At 45.5% G+C, this 17,384-nt stretch overlaps 1 protein-coding gene across 6 annotated transcripts in view; it reads left to right on the top strand.

Annotated features, from left to right (window-relative positions):
- WDR59 (WD repeat domain 59) overlaps positions 1-17,384 on the top strand; it is a 48,449-nt gene that overhangs the window by 16,479 nt on the left and 14,586 nt on the right. For all 6 annotated transcript variants that reach the window (XR_010622007.1, XR_010622008.1, XM_065733455.1 and 3 more), the window contains exons 10-18: positions 960-1,116; positions 3,048-3,127; positions 5,194-5,326; positions 8,323-8,447; positions 9,160-9,324; positions 10,548-10,643; positions 12,085-12,241; positions 13,462-13,531; positions 13,802-13,955. Coding sequence is in view for 4 of the 6 variants with exons in the window: in XM_065733455.1 (XP_065589527.1) it covers positions 960-1,116; positions 3,048-3,127; positions 5,194-5,326; positions 8,323-8,447; positions 9,160-9,324; positions 10,548-10,643; positions 12,085-12,241; positions 13,462-13,531; positions 13,802-13,955 (1,137 nt within the window). In the remaining 2 variants the exon portion in view is untranslated. The remainder of the gene's footprint in view (positions 1-959; positions 1,117-3,047; positions 3,128-5,193; positions 5,327-8,322; positions 8,448-9,159; positions 9,325-10,547; positions 10,644-12,084; positions 12,242-13,461; positions 13,532-13,801; positions 13,956-17,384) is intronic.

Genomic DNA, 17,384 nt, shown 5'->3' with positions numbered 1-17,384 from the left:
GAGCAAATTCATGAAGGCATGTTAAATAAAGAACTGCTGCAGAGCTTCTCGGCGCTTCTACTTGATGTTAAATGGATTTTAAAAGTTCCTTGTGGTGCTTAGAAAAGTGATGTCTGCAGTTTGGGTACTCAGGAGAAGAAATCACTGGCCGTGTGAGATCCCAGTCTTTGGCATCATCCTGTTGGGGATAAAAGTCAGGTGTGAGGCTCTGGAAGCTGGAGTCATGGAAAGCAGCTGTTGCTCTCACTGCCCTATTTCTTCACTCATGTCCAGCACTGGTACATGTAGCACACAGACTTTTGTGCTCTCTGAGGGCTTCCTCTGCTCTCCAAATCTCCCGTTGTGGTACACTGGGTCCTTATAGCATGTCAGATCCAAGAAGTAGTGCTTTTGTATAGAGCAAACACACAGCTAGGTGCAGCTAAGACTCTTAACGTTAGTCATACCTATTCTCTTCCCTGGGCATCTGAATATGTCCTGAAGTCAATGCTGTCTCTTGAGGCTTTGGACCTTTTTCCACATGCCCTCGTGGGGCTGTTAAGACTGGGTTATAGTGTTCCTCTGAGATCAAGACTGCGAGTAGCTGCCAGGGCTATCCCTAGGAAGCAGTTCTTACAGTGCATGGCAAATTGCAATAAGGATCCCATGTGGAAAGTCAGTGCTGAAACCACTACAGTTTCACAGCTGATAAGAGAGGGAGAAGCAGAAAGAAGTGGCTAACCTTATGCGAGCTGTGGTGAATCTCTCTAAGCATATTGCATCTTTTTCTTCTTAAGGTGCCAGTTTTACATAGCAGTTGCCTTCTCACTTTCCTGCTTCAGGTCTGGTTCTGCTTAGTGCTGAGCTCGTTTAAATCCAACATGTTCTTGTGGATGACAGTAGGAGAGAATTACAGAGCATGCTAATAGTGGGGGAGTGTACCCTCCCCAGGGTTAACCAAAAGGTGTTTCTCTCCCAAGCCTTTCAGCAATGGGCTGGTGACAGTGATGGTCCCACAGCTCCGACGAGAGAACAGCCTCCTTCTCTGGAATGTCTTTGACTTGAACACACCTGTCCATACTTTTGTGGGACATGACGACGTGGTGCTGGAGTTTCAGTGGAGGAAACAGAAAGAAGGTGAGTTCAGGGCTGGGCTCAGCGTTCTCTCCTGCCTTGCTGCCTTCAGCTTTCCATGGCTCCTGTCTGCGATGCTCGTGCTGTCACCCTCTGACTCTTACCTTTCCTTGGAGGAGTTCCAGCTTGCTTTCGTGCACCTGTCTGCTGCTGTTCCCTCCAAGCTACAGCTATTTTCCACTCATTTTATCACAGTGGCCTCAGAAGCATTGCCCTGTTGTTTCCATGCTAACAAAGCAAATCCAGCAAATGCTGAGTGGGTCAACGGTGACTCTAATTGCTTCCTCTCCCCTGTGAGTCTATTTTTAAATGTATCTTTCAGAATAAATTGTACAAACTATTAGATGGGTGTATGAGTGCAGGCGCCCTCCCCCTGCTCAGTGCTGCAGGCTAACCAGTTAACCCCTCACACTGCTGCCTGGATCGCAGCCTCCAACATGACCTCAGAACCAGTATTGCCTCCTTATCCATATGCTGGCAAAGGCAGGGGAGGGAGAGTGTGGGATGGGGAGGCTGCTGACAGTGTTCAATCCTGACTGCATTTTCCAGCGTAGGCAGCTAAATATAGGAAATTCCATATTAGAGGTTGGATAATGACACAGCACGCAGCTTCATTTCCAAAACCTCAGCTACTATTGACAGAATGAGCCTGCCTGGTTTTGATGGTACTGCTCTGCACACAGAGCTGTTGGGAGACTCCAGACTAGAGGCATTACAGGCTCACAGTTGAGCTAGGAGTCAGTTTCATCTCTGCACTGCATAGCTGTCTGTGTGTGAATGGGACTCCTGCTCTGGTTCTCAGAGGTGTTGTGGGACCCCTGCTCTTCTTCTTGGGGACACTCAGTACAGTAATCTCTGACCTTGGAGCCTGTGCATCTGCCAGTTACAGGTGGTGAAGCTGATGGAGCACTGGACTGGGATTTAGGAGACCTGAATTCTGATCAATTCTGCCACGAGTTGCTGGGGCAATTCAATTAAGGCACCTTTTTCTCTATTTCTTGCTTTTCTTTGAAAAAGAGGTGAGCAGCAGTACAGATCTGTGTTAGGATCTGGAGGTGCAGTCTAAGAAAGCTTGAGTGTTTGAGCAGACCTGAACCACAATTGCACTGTCTCAGTTGAATTCATGTATACATACTGAGGCTGGAAGTCATGCTTTTCTCAAGAAACATTAATCACACAAGCATTCCCAGCCCACTTCAATGCAAAGACAGCCAAGAATACCTCAAGATAGCACAAATCTCCTTGCACAAAATCTGTAGTGCTGAATTTAGGCAGTCACCATGCCTCAGCAGATGAGTCTAAGAGGCAGTTGTGCAGCAGCAAATTCTTAAGCAACAGCAGCTGTTTAACAAAGCAAACTTTATCTATATCAGTAGGCCTACATATGGACATAAATAGCTCCTGGTGCCTTTATCTGCTGCTAGATAGTATGTGTTCAGGTTATAACTAAATACATCTAAACTTGTCTTGGCATCAACAGCTCTTTCAGAAGGAAAAAAGGATGCCCAGGGCCAGCTACTGTAGCTTAGAAACGTTTTTAAACGTTTGCATCTTAAAATGTCTTTTAGTTCATCAGCTGTTTCAACTTTGCAGTAATATAAAAATGAATCCATTTCTCAACCACATCGCTTCTTCTGCTTAAGACTGCCTATAAAGTTTATTTGTTCATTACCAGTTTGAAAACTTGAATCACATTCATGATATATATTTTGTGGCTTTCATCTGTAAGTGATATCCTGCTAGAGGCATGGTAACTGTGATGCAGGAGGAGGGATAAAAGCCCAGGTCAATCCAGAGCAGGATAGCATTCACGAGTTCTGCCTTTCAGTGTAGTGCCTTAGCCATTTGACCTCCCTGCAGGCTTGCTTGCTTCTGTTTGCACTAAAAGCAGCACTGAGTTTTCAGTTGGGTCTATAAGTTTCTGTCCTTTTTAGGTTCTAAAGACTACCAGCTGGTTACGTGGTCCCGTGATCAGACTCTGCGGATGTGGCGGATTGACTCTCAGCTGCAGAGGGTACGTAAACACTTTTAAACTGTAGGCACTTTTCTTACAGGCTGAATTCATCTCCCTCACCTTGCACTCCCAGTCACTGTTCTGGTGTCCTAGAGCTGCAGACACAGAGCAGCAAGCACTTCCCCCTTCAGCTCCAGCCCAGATGTGATGAGAAACATCCCCAGGGAGGCCTGTGCTGAGGCCTCTCTCTGTGCAAAGCCACTTTGTCATGTAGCAGTAAGCATGCAAGGCTTTGGGGAAGGTGGAGATCAGTTACTGCCCAGTTGCTTCTGAAGGTGCCACCTCTGCAGCTGCCAGTCTATGCTTGGCATTCTAGGTATCAGGTAAATGCAGGAATCACACCCTCTGCTTCCTCTCATGTTTCCATTGACTCTTGGCCTGGTGCAGGCTGGGGGAATTCTGGTGTTCTGCTGTCTGGCAGCAATTACAGAATGATAAAGCAAGCTGGGACAGCTCTGCTGGGTCAGAGCAGAGGGTTCATACAGTCAGCATGGCCCACGTTTGTCTCATCTTCAGCTGTGGCTGTCTTGGAAGACGGTAAGAATAAAGTATGGAGTGACATTTCTCTCAAATGCCCTGCCATCCTCCTGTACTTTACAGCTCAGAGGCCTACCAAGCCTGGCATCTTTGCATTTGGTGGAGGTTGATGGGCTTCACTTCCACAGATTCATTCTATCTTCCTGGACTCATGTACCTTTGTCATCCTAAATGTGCTGTGAGCAAGGAGTTTCATGGCTTTTCTGCACGTTGTATGGGAAAGTAGCTCCTTTCATTTGTTAATTTTGCTACCTGATAGGTTTTTTCTTTTTCTTTTTTTTTCTGATACATACTTGCTCTTAACATTGAAGATGAAATAAGCAACCAATCTTACACCATCTTGTCTGTAGATTCTGTCATATAGACCTCTTGGCTGAAGGTCTCAGCTGCCTCCTTTGTCTAGTCAGAACATCCTGATTTCCTTCATCCCCCATATGAGAATTTTGATCATTCTTTTGCATTTCATGACCCTTTTTCATCTCTACTGCTTTTTGAGATGAGGATCAGATGTTGTTCTTAGCAAAGATTTCCCAATGTTCAGTTTGCTTTTAAAATGTCAAGCATAATTCCGTGAGAACATCAGCTTAGTCTGTTCTCTGTGTCTTGCTCCCTCAGTCAGCCTGAACTTGTCATTTTTTGCCTGTATGCACTGCTTTGTATTTATTCGAACCAAAGCTCATCTTCCCTGTAAGGTCCTTCTGTGACTGCTGGTGGTCAGCCACCATGTTACTACTCTGAATAGCCTGGTGTCATCAGCAAATGTTGCTATTCACCTCCTATTTTTGTTTTTTGTGAATGTCCTGCAGGTCTGTAACAAACCTTCTCTGTGAAGAGCGACCCTTTATGCCTACCTGATACAGCTGTGAATAGTTCATTTCTGTCCTGCCTTTAAACCAATTGTTTGTCTGTATCAGAGACTTCACTCATCCTCTGTTGGCTTTTGCTCCCCTCTTGTTCTTGGTCTTGTTCAAGCTACACGTGACGGCATGTTGCTGGTGACCAGTACTGTAATTTGCTACATCATAACCTTATCCTTTCTTCTCCCTGTGTTTCTTCTTTTTGTTTCCTGTTTTCCTGTGCTGAGCCTGTGTTTTAAGTTTTCATAATCTTTTTTTTTGGTACAGGACTTAAAGCACTAGGACCTGTAATATTTACCTGGGCCTCCAAATTCTTCTGAAGTGTGACTAACAAAAGCAGAAAGCATGCTGCTGTCACATCTGATCTAAAAATTGACTTCTGACACGTACACACATTAATTAGAAGTGTTAAGGCATATTGGTTTTAGTTTGAAGTAAAACCTCTGTTACTTTGAAGTAAAACCTCTGTTACTGACTGGTTATGTCAATTTAGTGACTTTGTAAGCAAGGAAGCCACTCAGAAGTGACGAAGAGGAAAATGCTGGGAAGAGGAAAAACATCCTATCTTGTCAAAGTGCCAAGGTCTGTGCCTGTAGAGTGCACAGACTCACCTTGCAAATCCAGAAATTAGTTGTTTAGTGGTGGCATGTTGGTATGTTTGTTTCTTTTCAGCTCTGTGCTAATGATATCCTGGATGGAGTTGATGACCTCATTGATGGGATTTCTCTTCTGCCTGAGCCAGACAAGACCCTTCAGCCCCAGGACTCTGAGCCCCAACATGGCTCTGGGCATGGGGATGAGGAAGGTGAGGCAAGGGATGAGTTGGGGAACTCAAACACCAACTCTCTTTGCGTTGAGAAGATTCATCACAACTTAAGAAAATAACACTGTAAGCAGAGCACAAACTGGTGTTTCAGAGATTCCCAGATTCCAGTCTGGGAGGAGAGAAAACACAAGGGCTTTCTCAGGATTGTTGTACCAAATTTTTTCTCCTCTAGCACAATGATGTCATTCTAGTTGTAAAACAAATCTCTTCCTTGTCACTAGTAGCATTTAATAGCATTGCATTTAGGTCATCTTTGTGGCTTCCTTCCAGAAATAAGGTAATCAGAAAATCATTTCTGATTCTTAAAGAATGCATTTCATTTTAAGCTGAGAGATGAATTAGATCCATGGGAAAGTGGGGTTAGTAGATAAAGAGCTGTGACACAAACTGCTTGCCTAGTATCTAAATTCTTCAGATAGAGTCACTGTCTTTTCTCATCTTCCAAAGTCTTATGGAGAGAGCTGCTGTTTTGTTTTTTGGTTTTTTTTTTTGCTGAGGAGAGGTGATTGAAGGCTAGCAGAGCAGAGTGAGAGGGCTATTAACTCTACCCCGAAAGCACCAGACAGTTGGATAGAGCTTTGCATTGAGCATTGATTTGTCTTTATGGAAGAGAAGGCAAACAAAGGCAGGGATGTGGAGCAGGGTTTGTGTGGTTAAGGCTCTGGCCAGGTTAAACGTTCAGGGTAATAGTGTTTGAAGAGATTAGAATGAAACAGAAGAGGCTGCAGCAGCTTGAGAACCAAGGTGCTGATGTGCACATGAAAAAGCCATCTAAAGAGATTTCTGTGTCTAGAGGAAGAAGAACTAGGGGCTCTCATGTCTGTCAGCTTGGGTTTAGATTCACAATTCTTTTCTGTACTGAAACAGGGTGCTACAATGGATCCCCATGTGGCAGGTTTACAGGAAAGCAATTTGATTCTCCTTTTGGGTTGCCAGCAAACTTAAGAGAAGGTGAGGAAATGGTCTAATAACTGTCCTCTGAATCATAGAGACAACCCTGAAGTCCCTTAGGGAAGCTCTTCCTGACACTGGGAGATTCCTGCCCAGTGAAGTTCCTTGGTAGCCTTCCTGAATGGTTGCAGAACGTGTTTCTTAAGGTTGCCAGCACCCCTGTCTACATGAGGATTTTGTGATGTGATAGCAAGTGTGCTTACTGTTGGCAATCCCATATGAGGAAGCATAGCCTCTCTTGCCCTAGCTGGAAGTATAAGGAGAAAGGCTGTCATTGTGACTACCTGATGTCACTGGAGGTGAGGGTCTTTCACTGTCCCTGACAAGGTCACATCCATGGTCTGGTTTTAGTTCAGGCCTGGTAAGATTTCCTTTGTTGCAAAGGGAATTAAAATGACTCTTCTGTAGCAGGGTTGCTGCAAATAATGTGACTTCGTGATCAATGCACTAGTCTCTAGGTAGGAATTTCAGTTCTTTGTAGCCCACAAGCAGTTGTGGACTGTTTACGTGAGCTACCCTGGAAGTGGCTTAATTTCCTCTGCAAAACCTCTGTGTTAGATTAGTAAAGCACTTTGGGGGATCTTTGAAGAGAATGGTGCTCTACAGATAAATTGGAAAGCTCACCAGCTGTGTCTTCAGTGTGCAGCTCTTCTCACTGGCTGTTGTCTATGAAAGATCATTAGGAATCTGGACAGATATGTGGGCTTTTGGAGATTAGAAGCCAATTGGAAAGGAGGAGGGGGAGGAGATGAAGGCAGTGCCCATTTTAGGAACCTCAGAGATGGCTTTTTAGTTAAGCTATGGTGGTGGTATCTTTGAGCTGGAAATAATTATCTACCCTGAGAGCCACTGATATTCCTTTAATCCTTTTTTCAACTCCCTGTTGTGAAGTATATATAAGCACTATAATAAGATCACAGGTAGGAATGAGTAGCTAAGCATCCTACCTATCCAAATTCAGCAACCAGCTGGGCAGCAGTAAAGCCAGATACGTGTTAGTCACTGCCTTTGCTGCTGTGACATTCAGGCAAACAAACTCCTGCGAAAGGATAGCTTTTTGCATCTCTTGTTTTCTGTTTTCTCACTAAGAATAGTCTGTGTGAGATCAAGGTGAGAATGACAGCTGAGTAAAGAGGACACCCCTTGCATCTTTTGGTGATGTTTCCAAGGACACATTTGACCTTCTTAGGAAGGGTTGCCCCCTTCAGCAAGAGCTTCACCTGTCCTAATGGAGGCATGTAGCAAGAGTCAAGGCAAGAGCCAGCCAGATGCAGCAGACAGTGACCAATTCTTTTGAAATGCAGTCAGATTGGATGTCTTAACCATAATTCCTTGTACTCAGCAGCACTTGCCTGGCTCTTCAAATATATTCCATGTTTAAGGGGTTATTGTCCTACTGAAAAAATACTGATAGTGGAAGAGGACAGCTAGATCCAGCACTTATATGAGTATTTAAGGACTGTTCACTAGAATGCTTTACAACATTAAATGGACACTGCTGCTTGAAATTAATTAAACCTCTCCTAAGGCCAGGAATGCTCTCTCCTCCCTCCCAAAGCTGTATTCATGAGATTGCTTTGGATGCATTCCCTGAAAGCCAAGAGCGGTGGAGTGTGAATCCCAAAGACCAGAGCTCCTCCTGGAGACTGCTTTGGCAGTAGTTCTTTCCTGCTGGACCAAGAGACTCCAGTTCATCTGTTCATGTCTGGCAGTGCTGTGCTGGGAGGAGAAGGTGTCTCAAGTGAGTGGAGACCAGACCATTTAGAGCTGTATAGAGTACAGATGGCTTCTGTAACCTTCTTGGGAAACCAGTGTGCAGACAGATTGCTTGTTTGTTTTATGAACAAGGCTCTGAAGTCTTCCCCTAAACAACAGCTTACACCCTCCAGCATACAGGGCTCTGCCAGGTAGAATTCATACTTTCATATATCAAAAAGCAGCCTGTTCTCTTGTCTGCCTCTTGGCACTACATGCCAAAGGTTTGCTCTAACTTGCCTTAGCCTGTATCGCATATTTTTTGTCAGCCTTAAAAGAAGACTTCCTGAATGACCTGCTGGTGGGAAAGAAAACAGACCAACTGGGGCTGCCTCAAACACTGCAGCAGGAGTTCTCGCTGATCAACGTGCAGATCCGAAATGTCAATGTGGAGGTAGTTTCCTTTTACTACTTGGCTAGAAAGGGATATGTACAAGCTGGCTTCTGAGAGCCTTTTGAAGCCTTTCTGCTGCTGTGACTGCTGCCTGTAAACAAGGTTTATTTTGAGATGCAGAGATCTTTTTGGCCATGGGTGGGTAGAAAAGAGGATAGTTTCAAACACTGGAAGTGAGGGGAACACTTCAGCATAGTAACTATGTTGGCACTGGCCCATAGGAGGCTGGACTGTGTTTTTCTTTTGCCAAAATTGCTAAGTGGCTTGTTCTAGTACGTGCAGCTGATCTCATTTCAACTCTTTATGAACTCATTTGCATCAGCCCTCACTGTTCCACACTCTGGCATTCAGTTTTGGCATTTCCCTCACACAGCAGAAGACCCTCTTCTGTATGTGGTAGCTGACTGGTGGCCCAGCACAGTGCTGGAATGGCAAGCCTGGGGCTGCTGCCTGCATCTGGGAGCAGCCTGATTCCTGCTGCAGCCTGGGCTGGCTGGGGTCTCCAGGTACTGCTGGACTGTCAGTCTGCTGGTGAACACTGTTCCCTGAGGGTTTTTTTTTGCTGTCACTGTGTTCATTGCCCTTGACAACAGCATGACTTCATCTCATGGGTGTGCAGGGGAAATGAGCCCTTCAGCATGAACTGAAGCCACTGCAAGTTTAAAGGTCCTTGGAGATCTGAACGCGAGGCAAATTGCTTTTCTTCACGCAGATGGATGCGGTGAATCGTAGCTGCACAGTGTCAGTGCACTGCGGCAACCACAGAGTCAGGATGCTGGTGATGTTCCCTGTCCAATATCCCAATAATGCTGCACCATCCTTCCAGTTCATCAACCCGACTTCCATCACTGCCTCCATGAAGGCCAAGCTGCTGAAGGTACGTGGTCCTGCAATTAGACACGTGCTTGACACCTGGTGTCTAGACTTCTGACACAGTCAGACCTTTCTGAAGATATACCACAGGCTGCTGTTGGAACTAGAGTATTTTGGAGCCCATAGGATGAGGTATTTGTTGGCCTTGCAGCCCAGAACTTCCTTCTCCCCACTGATGCTTTTTGAACATGTTTTTCTCTGTAATGTGTATTGCCTGAGGATCCCTGACATCCTTGTAGCACAGTTGTCCTAAGCCTCATAATGGGCAAAACAACCAGCAAAGTGTCCGTTTGCAGAAAGGCAGTATTTCTGAGCTGGCATGTTGCTTCTTGCTCACCTCCAGGAACTGTTTTAAACTTTTTGCACAGAGCCCACTAATTCCCAATCGAGTGTTTGATCAACTGATGTAGAAAGTCCTGTTCCTGTTGAAGTCCCTTCTCCAGTGGCAAGAGCTGCTTTCCCTTGTAAGAGCAGTAGGAAAACAGCCTTACTTTGCCTTTGGACAACAAAGAAAGGATGAAGTGTTAGACAGTTCCCTAATGTAAAGCACACAGAGGTAGTGACATAAAGCGTTGCTAGCTTTTGGACTCATTGTCCCTGCATTTTGTTGGGCTCTGCTCCAAGCAGAGGAGAGGATCACAGATACTTTGTGTTGTCTTTGGACAGGTGAGATTTTTTTTTTACTTGACTCTGCAGCAGACCATTGGGAATGACTCGTGTTTGCATGGAAAAGAATGATGAGAAGTTGCTCTGTAAGGGGAGAAAGCAAGAACCAGGGATTTCAAAGTGTATGAGTACCTTCAGTGCTTTGGTCCTTCTGAGTCCAGCAGTGTTATGTGTTAGGGCTCCAATGGCTGCCTTGGAGCAAAGTAGCTTCAGGCTTAGGCATAAGTTTGTCCATCAGGCAGATGGGTCTGTTTGGGTTCCTTCTTGAAACAACTGGATCCAGTTTGCTGCAAACTGGTATGGAATGTGTATGCTACAGTAATACAGAAGCCCAAATCCAGGATCAGAGTGTGCTGAACCTAGGTGAAGTCCTAGCTCAGTCCTTCTTCCTTTGAAGCAGACAGCACGTCAATGGGTAAATGTGGCTCCAGTGGGTGTTTTGGGATGCCTCTGGCCCTGCAATCTCATGAGCCTGGCAACTTTGCTGCTCTGCAGACAAAAAAGGATGTGGGAAGGTGTGGATGTAACCATAACTCAAGCTGCTTCTTGCGTGTATTCCAGATACTGAAAGACACTTCTCTGCAGAAAGTGAAGCGGAACCAGAGCTGCCTGGAGCCCTGCCTGCGTCAGCTCGTCTCCTGGCTGGAGTCTGTCGTGGTATGGAGAATTGCATGGGCTTTCTGCCCTACTTTGTTGTCTTCTGCCACATCCCACGCTTGTGACTCTGTGCTGAGAGTCTGGCTTCATTAGGCGTGTAAATAGACCCCTGTGACTGGCTGATAAGTTTGTGTTAGTTCTTGTGGTTAGTGTTGGAGAAAACAGAGTGGATGATCAAGCCCTCAGGGTTTGCTGTTGTGGGGGTTCTCACTAATAATGAGGTTAGCAGGAGTTACTGTTGGTTGCAGCATCACAGTGGTGCACAGTAGCTTTCCAGCACTGAGAGATCTCACCAACCAGCAGGGCATGGTTATCAACTGTAGAAGAAAATAAGAGGTTCTGGGGATCTGATGGATTCGTTCTCATCTGAAAGGCAGTGGCAGATGTCTTTATCTTCTCAGTTCTATTCAAAGATACTGCCAACTGTAGGGGCTTTGTTTTCTTCCTTTGAACAAAGCTGTGAAAGTCTGCCTTTTCTAAAGCCTTGTGTGAAGGTTATGTGGGGTTGATACCACAAATAAATGTAAGTCCCGCTCTGCCCTTAGCTGAGAGATTGTGATACCTACTCAGCATCCCGGTGTCGGGTAATAGGTCTGTGTGTGGGTGCAGTGTACTGGAATATGTGTTTTAGCATTCAGAAAAAGGTGAGAGTTTTCTCAGGTTTCTTTTTCAAGAGGTTTTGTTTATTCATTGCAAGTAAGGGATCTTTTTTTATTGTTGGTGGTTTCTTGTTTAATTTATTATTATAATATATTTTTTTCCACATTGGAAGCTTGGTTTTTTTTTGTTTGTTTCAGCAGTACTGTTGTGAGAGCTTTCCCCACTGCGTGGAAAATTTGAGCCAGATGCTGTTCTTTTAAAGAAATCCGTTAGACCTGCACATTCAGCTGGAAAATTACAGCTAATTTCTGCCGAAATTTCTCTGGCCAGACCTGGGGTCTCCCAGACTTTCATTCCTGGCTCACATCACCTGCCTTCCTCACTTCAAGATGCCCAACTTGCATTTGGCACCCCTACGTTTGCATGGGGTGTCAAGATAGTCATCTTTAAGCAGTCTTTGACTTGCTGGCATCATTGAAGTACTAGGTTTCTCTCAGCTTTGTGTTTTGTTGCTGGGAGTCATATCTGAAGGTCAGATTTTCTATATCGTTTTCCCTCAAGACCACTGTTTCCACCCTATTTGAGCTCTGCATTTCAACACAGCTGTGGTGGGAAAGAGCTCTCCTGACAAACAGCAGTGCAGAGGAGCACTTGGCTCAAAGGTGCACGTGTTTGCAAATGTTTTTGGAGCCAGAGTGGTAGCCCTGCTCTGTTCTTGATCTGCTTTGACTCAAAGGAGAGACATCTGTGTGAGGCTGCTTGGCACGAGGATTCTCAGTACTCCATCTGGATTTCTTCCTCATGACAGCAGAGGCATGACCTTGGCTAACTTCTGTTTCAGAACCAAGAGGACAGCACGTCCAGCAACCCCTATGCCCTGTCCAACTCCGTAACGACTCCTCTGCCCACCTTTGCCCGGGTCTCCAATGCCTATGGCTCCTACCAGGACTCCAACATCCCATTTCCACGGACGTCTGGAGCCCGTTTCTGTGGTGCAGGTCAGCTCCGTCACTGATGCAATGACAGCCATCAGGAAAAGGGTACTTTTAGTATCTTGGGGAACAATTGCATCTAAACAAGACAAGGCTTTGGTTGCTGCCATGCAACGGGTATTAAATGCTTCTAATGCAGTTATGTTGTAATAAGTTTACCAATAATGGGTTTAGTTAGCAACTGCTTGCAGTTGGTGTTGCATGTGGTATTTTAGGATACAGATCTGGAAATCCAGGACTAATTGAAGAGATGGCTGTTGGCACGAGGCATGCCAAGGTGCTGATGCATCTCTTCATTCTCCAGAAGACTTCTCTCCTTCCATAGTTCCCTTCTACCCACATCACGTTGCTGGATGTACTCTGGCTCTTGAGTCTTCACAAAATTCCTGTAATTTTGGATTGAACTTACCCCTTGTTAAAGGTTATTCTTGTTACTAACCACTCTTCTCTCACTGTACACCCTTTCCTTTATCCAAAATACCTTGTCCAGCGTTACTGGGAAACTTTCCTGAAATGGGAGATAGGGTACAGTTATGTCCAGGCTTCCAGGAGCATGTGTATATTGTAAAGATCATCCTTAAGAAACAAGATCTGAGCTGTTAAGTTTCAGTGAACTGTCTCAGATTCTCAAAGATCCTCCAGATCTGACCGCATCCTAATTTGAGCATGTTTTGAAAACTTCTTTTTGTACAGGTTTCACTGAATTCCTAGCTTAAGTAGAACAGCAATGCTGCATTAAAGAGGCCGAGTGAAACCTCGGTTCTAAAGCTCTTGCACAAGGGTGAGAGGCTGAGGACGCTTGAAATGCTAGCAAATGGGGTAAAGCTTGTGAGAGCACTTTGGAGATGGTGTCAGACGGCTTGGGTTGTCCTTTTAAAGAGATATGCCAGGTCTCATGGGTTCTTTGCATAGCTGTTAATGGCCTCACTTACATCTGGAGTATCAGAATGCTTGACAATCCTGGTGAAGAGGTAAAGCACAAAAGTACGTGTGCTAGCTCCTTCTACTGGCTTTTCTCTAACACCTGTGAGCCACTTGTGTTGCTGCTTTTAAGGCAGTCATTCAACAGAACGTGCTCTTTAAAGCATTTGAAAGAGGTGGATTTGGGTTGAGAAAACTGGGTTTAGAAGCATTCAAGGTAATGGGTAGGCCTCCAGCCCCTTAATGCCCCCCTGGGCAGTCTGTTCCTCATGGCAGAATCCTTATTCTGTGTCCTGTCTCTGCAGGGTACCTGGTGTATTTCACAAGACCCATGACTATGCATCGTGCAGTGTCCCCAACGGAGCCCACACCCCGGTGAGTACCCTGCATTGCTTTCAGCATGTCACACTGCTGCACGGGCAGGGAGGCAGATCCTGTGCTGGAGCAGGAAGTACTCAGAAAGTACTGTGTCAGCTATACCCATGTGGCACAGCCTGGTCCCATAGGTCCCAGCCCTCATCACAGACCTTTTCTCAACACACACTACAACACCACTCACAGCTTGGGTCAGAGGAGCTGTTGGTCTGAGCCTTCAAAGCATTCTGCTGGATGTCAGCTCCTGAAACCATGTTCTCTTGTTCCTAGGTCCCTGTCAGCTTTATCAGCATACCACAGTGGCCTCATTACTCCAATGAAGATCCGTACAGAGACTCCAGGCAATCTGCGTTTATACAGCGGGAGTCCTACTCGCAGTGAGAAGGAGCAGGTCTCCATTAGCTCCTTCTACTACAAAGAGAGGGTAAGTACCATGCCAAAAAGCCTTTCCCAGTACTTCAGCTTTTGTCTTGTATTCTTTTCTTATGGCTGTGTGCATTGCTGGTAACAGAAGCTTCGCATTCCTCTTAGGAAGGCATCTTTTACAAGCAGCTCTGTAAAAATGCCACATGGATTTATCTACTGTTAGTAACTTATTTGCTGATCCTCTCTAGCATTTGACTTCTTATTTTGATATCTCTCAAGGCTGATCATTACAGCTTCCTTCAGTGCATAACATTGTCTCCTTTCCCATTATATGGGGTTAAAATCTCACACTTGAAAAGCTTTAGTCTCCATCTAAGTACATTGTAGGCCACTCTGCTTTTCTGTGCACTCCTGATGTGCAGAGTTGCAAAGGGCTGGGGATCTGTGAAGCTTACTGACAATCTCTCCTGGATTATGGGGAATATATGAGTTATTTCTGTTACAGGTGTCTCTTTCAGGGATATGTGCCCCTGAGGGCTATTTTAAACAAAAAATGTCCATTCATGATTCTCCAAAGACCTTCTAATACATATACCTCTGTTTTAGACATAGGTCTTGTTATCACTGCTGTTCACAAGCAAGGCTTTGGGAAAGAGTGGGGTTGTTTCCTTCCAGGGCACATGAGGTGCAGAAGAGCACTTGGTAACTGTAGGGTAGTTCTGAAGTGCTAGATGGGCTGATGTGCCATGAGCATGTTGGGCAGAAGAGCAGATGCTGTGGGAGTAATCAGCCATGCAGCACGCTCCGAAACAAACTCCCTGCACTTCAGCAGGGAGCAATATAACTTACAAAAATATTGTAAGCTTCCACTGAGAGCCTGAGAATTCGGGGCATTGAGGCAGTTTGTCACTGTCTGTTTTGTGGGCACATTTCTGCTGCTGCAGGGAGAGCTTCCAAGTACCCAGAGAAAGCCAGGTGCTCCACAGCACTCTGCTGCACTGGAGCTCAGGGGCTCCTGTCCCAGGAGGAGAAAGAGAATCAGAGCCTTGAGCTCTCATCCTTTCTTGGTGCTGGAAGAAGTCCAGATTTTTCCAGTAGTCCCAAATGTGACAGCCAACCCTTCTGGGACTGTGTCCTGCTTATGTGAAGCCAGCTAGTGGTTACACCTGCCAGCCATGGGGAGAGCCTCTGTCCCCACTGCAGGCTTTGCTTCCATACAGACCCCAGTAGACTCTTGGAGTCTACATTCTGTTATTTTTTTTTTTCCCCATGCAAACTTCTTTTGATGAAGTGAGAAAATGGTGCTGCCTGATACAGGAGTTACAGCCTATCCTGCTCTGTGCAGGAGAGTTTATTTAAAGAGCTGCCCCTGTCGTCTGCACTGTGCTGGTCTCTGACACACAGCTCTCTAAGATGACAGACAAGGCTAAAAATAGTGTGGAAGCAGCTTGGTGGAATTTCATGTGACCTGTCTCCCCAGTCCGTGTGGCAATGGTGACAAGATTTTTGTCAGGGTGGGGAAAAAATCTAGAGAACAAAGTGTAGGCATGTCCCCTGAAATCTGGGGAAATAAATGCCTGTTCTACAGCCCCATGCCAAGCTCTGTCCTCGCATCCTGGGTTGGAAGAAGTGTAAGAACCTTAGAAGGGAGTTGGCACAGATGTTCTGCAAACGAAATAGTTCTAAAAAGCCTCATGTCCTTTCAGCAAAGGTTTTCTGGCTCTTCCGGAGCTGATGTCCCAGCCTTTGTAGATCAGTGCTAAATAGTTTTGACATTTAACTCTGAGGATTTGAAGGCATAAAAACCCCAGGGTCTGAATCTTGTTAGCTCCTTGCTCTGAAGCTTGAATTTTATATTTCCATTAAATAAAAAATTGAAATTTAGTGGCAAACTTCTACAACTTTAACCCCAAAAGTGAATTTCCCAGACAGAACCGGGTATTTAAACTTAATTCCCATATAGCAATGCACTAGCATTAACAACTAATTGGAATTTGTGCATTGCTAGGTGGGGAATGTGTCATGTTCCCATAAGGGCAGAGGAGATGGTGAACACAGCAGAGATCTCTTTAGTAAACCTGAGCACAGCTACACCTGGCATTGAGCCTTCCTGTGCCCCTTTAAAGATGTGTGTCTATACACAAGCAGATCTTTCTCACTTTTTATTCACGCGTGCATACCTTTCCAAAAAATAGAAATAATGATAATGCATCAGTCCATCAGCAGAGCCCTGGCTGCAGGTTATTCCCAGTCGTGAGCTGCAAGGGGAGACAGAGGTCTAGGCATGCCTGGTGATGCTGGCTATTAGCAAGTGAAAATAAACATGAAGTATCTTGCACACAACACACAAAGCTCCCTTCTTCCCCTTTTTATTGTGCTGACTCTCACGGAAGCATGGCAGAAATATTTTTTTCCAGGTGGGTGCAGAATAATATGCTTGGAGAGATTCAGTTTATTGTTACAATACTGTGTGGAGTACTTAATGAAGTGTCGGCAGGTTCATAATGAAAGCCTGCTTTGGAGCTGTTCTGCATAGTCAATCAGTGAACTCAATTGCTCACTCAACCTGAATGAATTCCTCAGCCCATACTGGCAATTTCCACATTGCCCTGCTGGGCAGCAGGGTCTCCACATCCCTCTAATATCCTGACATTTGCCTTTTATGACTTCTGTGATGAAAGTGAACGGTTGCAGCAGGTTCCAGTGAAAGAAGGCCTGGAGGATGCTGGATGTTAAAGGGATGTCTGAGTAAACAGGAGTTTTTATTGAGCTTGCTGCAGACTTCTGTCCCAGACAGCTGTGTTGAAAATGTTAAATGCAGCTGAGGCAGCAGTTAGCCACATCTTTCTTTATCTAGGAGGGAGGAAAACTGGTTAGAGTAGGAGCCTGTCCTGTGGGGGGGGCACCATGTGTTTTTCTCTCCTCTGCTGTCAGTGCACGATATGAACAAGGTCCCGTGGCTGCAGCTCAGTGCATGTTGCAGCAGTACAATTCCATCAGAAGACTGCTGGGATTTGAGGTCGCTGCAGTCCTTCTGCACACTTTGTCAGGTCTGTAGGTAACACGCAGCACAATTGTGTGTTGATGAAAGTGGAGATCTTGTTTTGCAACTGCCATTGTGTAACAGAACCATGGGGATCAGTATCTTTTACTCTGCTGGTTCGGAGCACTTTTCATTTCAGTTTATTTACCTTTGTCTTTAATTTTCTTGGTGTCTCTCTTCCCTTTTCCTGGGTATAACGTTTTCACATGCAGATGTCTCCTCGCTCTGCCCGGCGACGTTGGTCCATACAAGCAATTAACGACTTCCCGGTACTGTGCGCTGTGCTAATACTGTCCTTGATATAACCCTGTCTTCTGCCCAAGGGCCCAAGAATAAAATGCCACCTGCCTGCCTTTGAGTAACCTGCACAGAGGTGGGGGACCTGCACTCCACACAGGGCCTAGGGCTTCAGGAGCACATGTAAGTGCACAGGAGCAGACACGA

Source organism: Cyrtonyx montezumae, unplaced genomic scaffold (assembly GCF_038088225.1).
Source record: "Cyrtonyx montezumae isolate F1298 unplaced genomic scaffold, pur_monq_1.0 scaffold_17, whole genome shotgun sequence".
In the NCBI taxonomy this organism is placed as follows: domain Eukaryota; kingdom Metazoa; phylum Chordata; class Aves; order Galliformes; family Odontophoridae; genus Cyrtonyx; species Cyrtonyx montezumae.
This window is presented reverse-complemented; position numbering and strand designations above follow the sequence as displayed.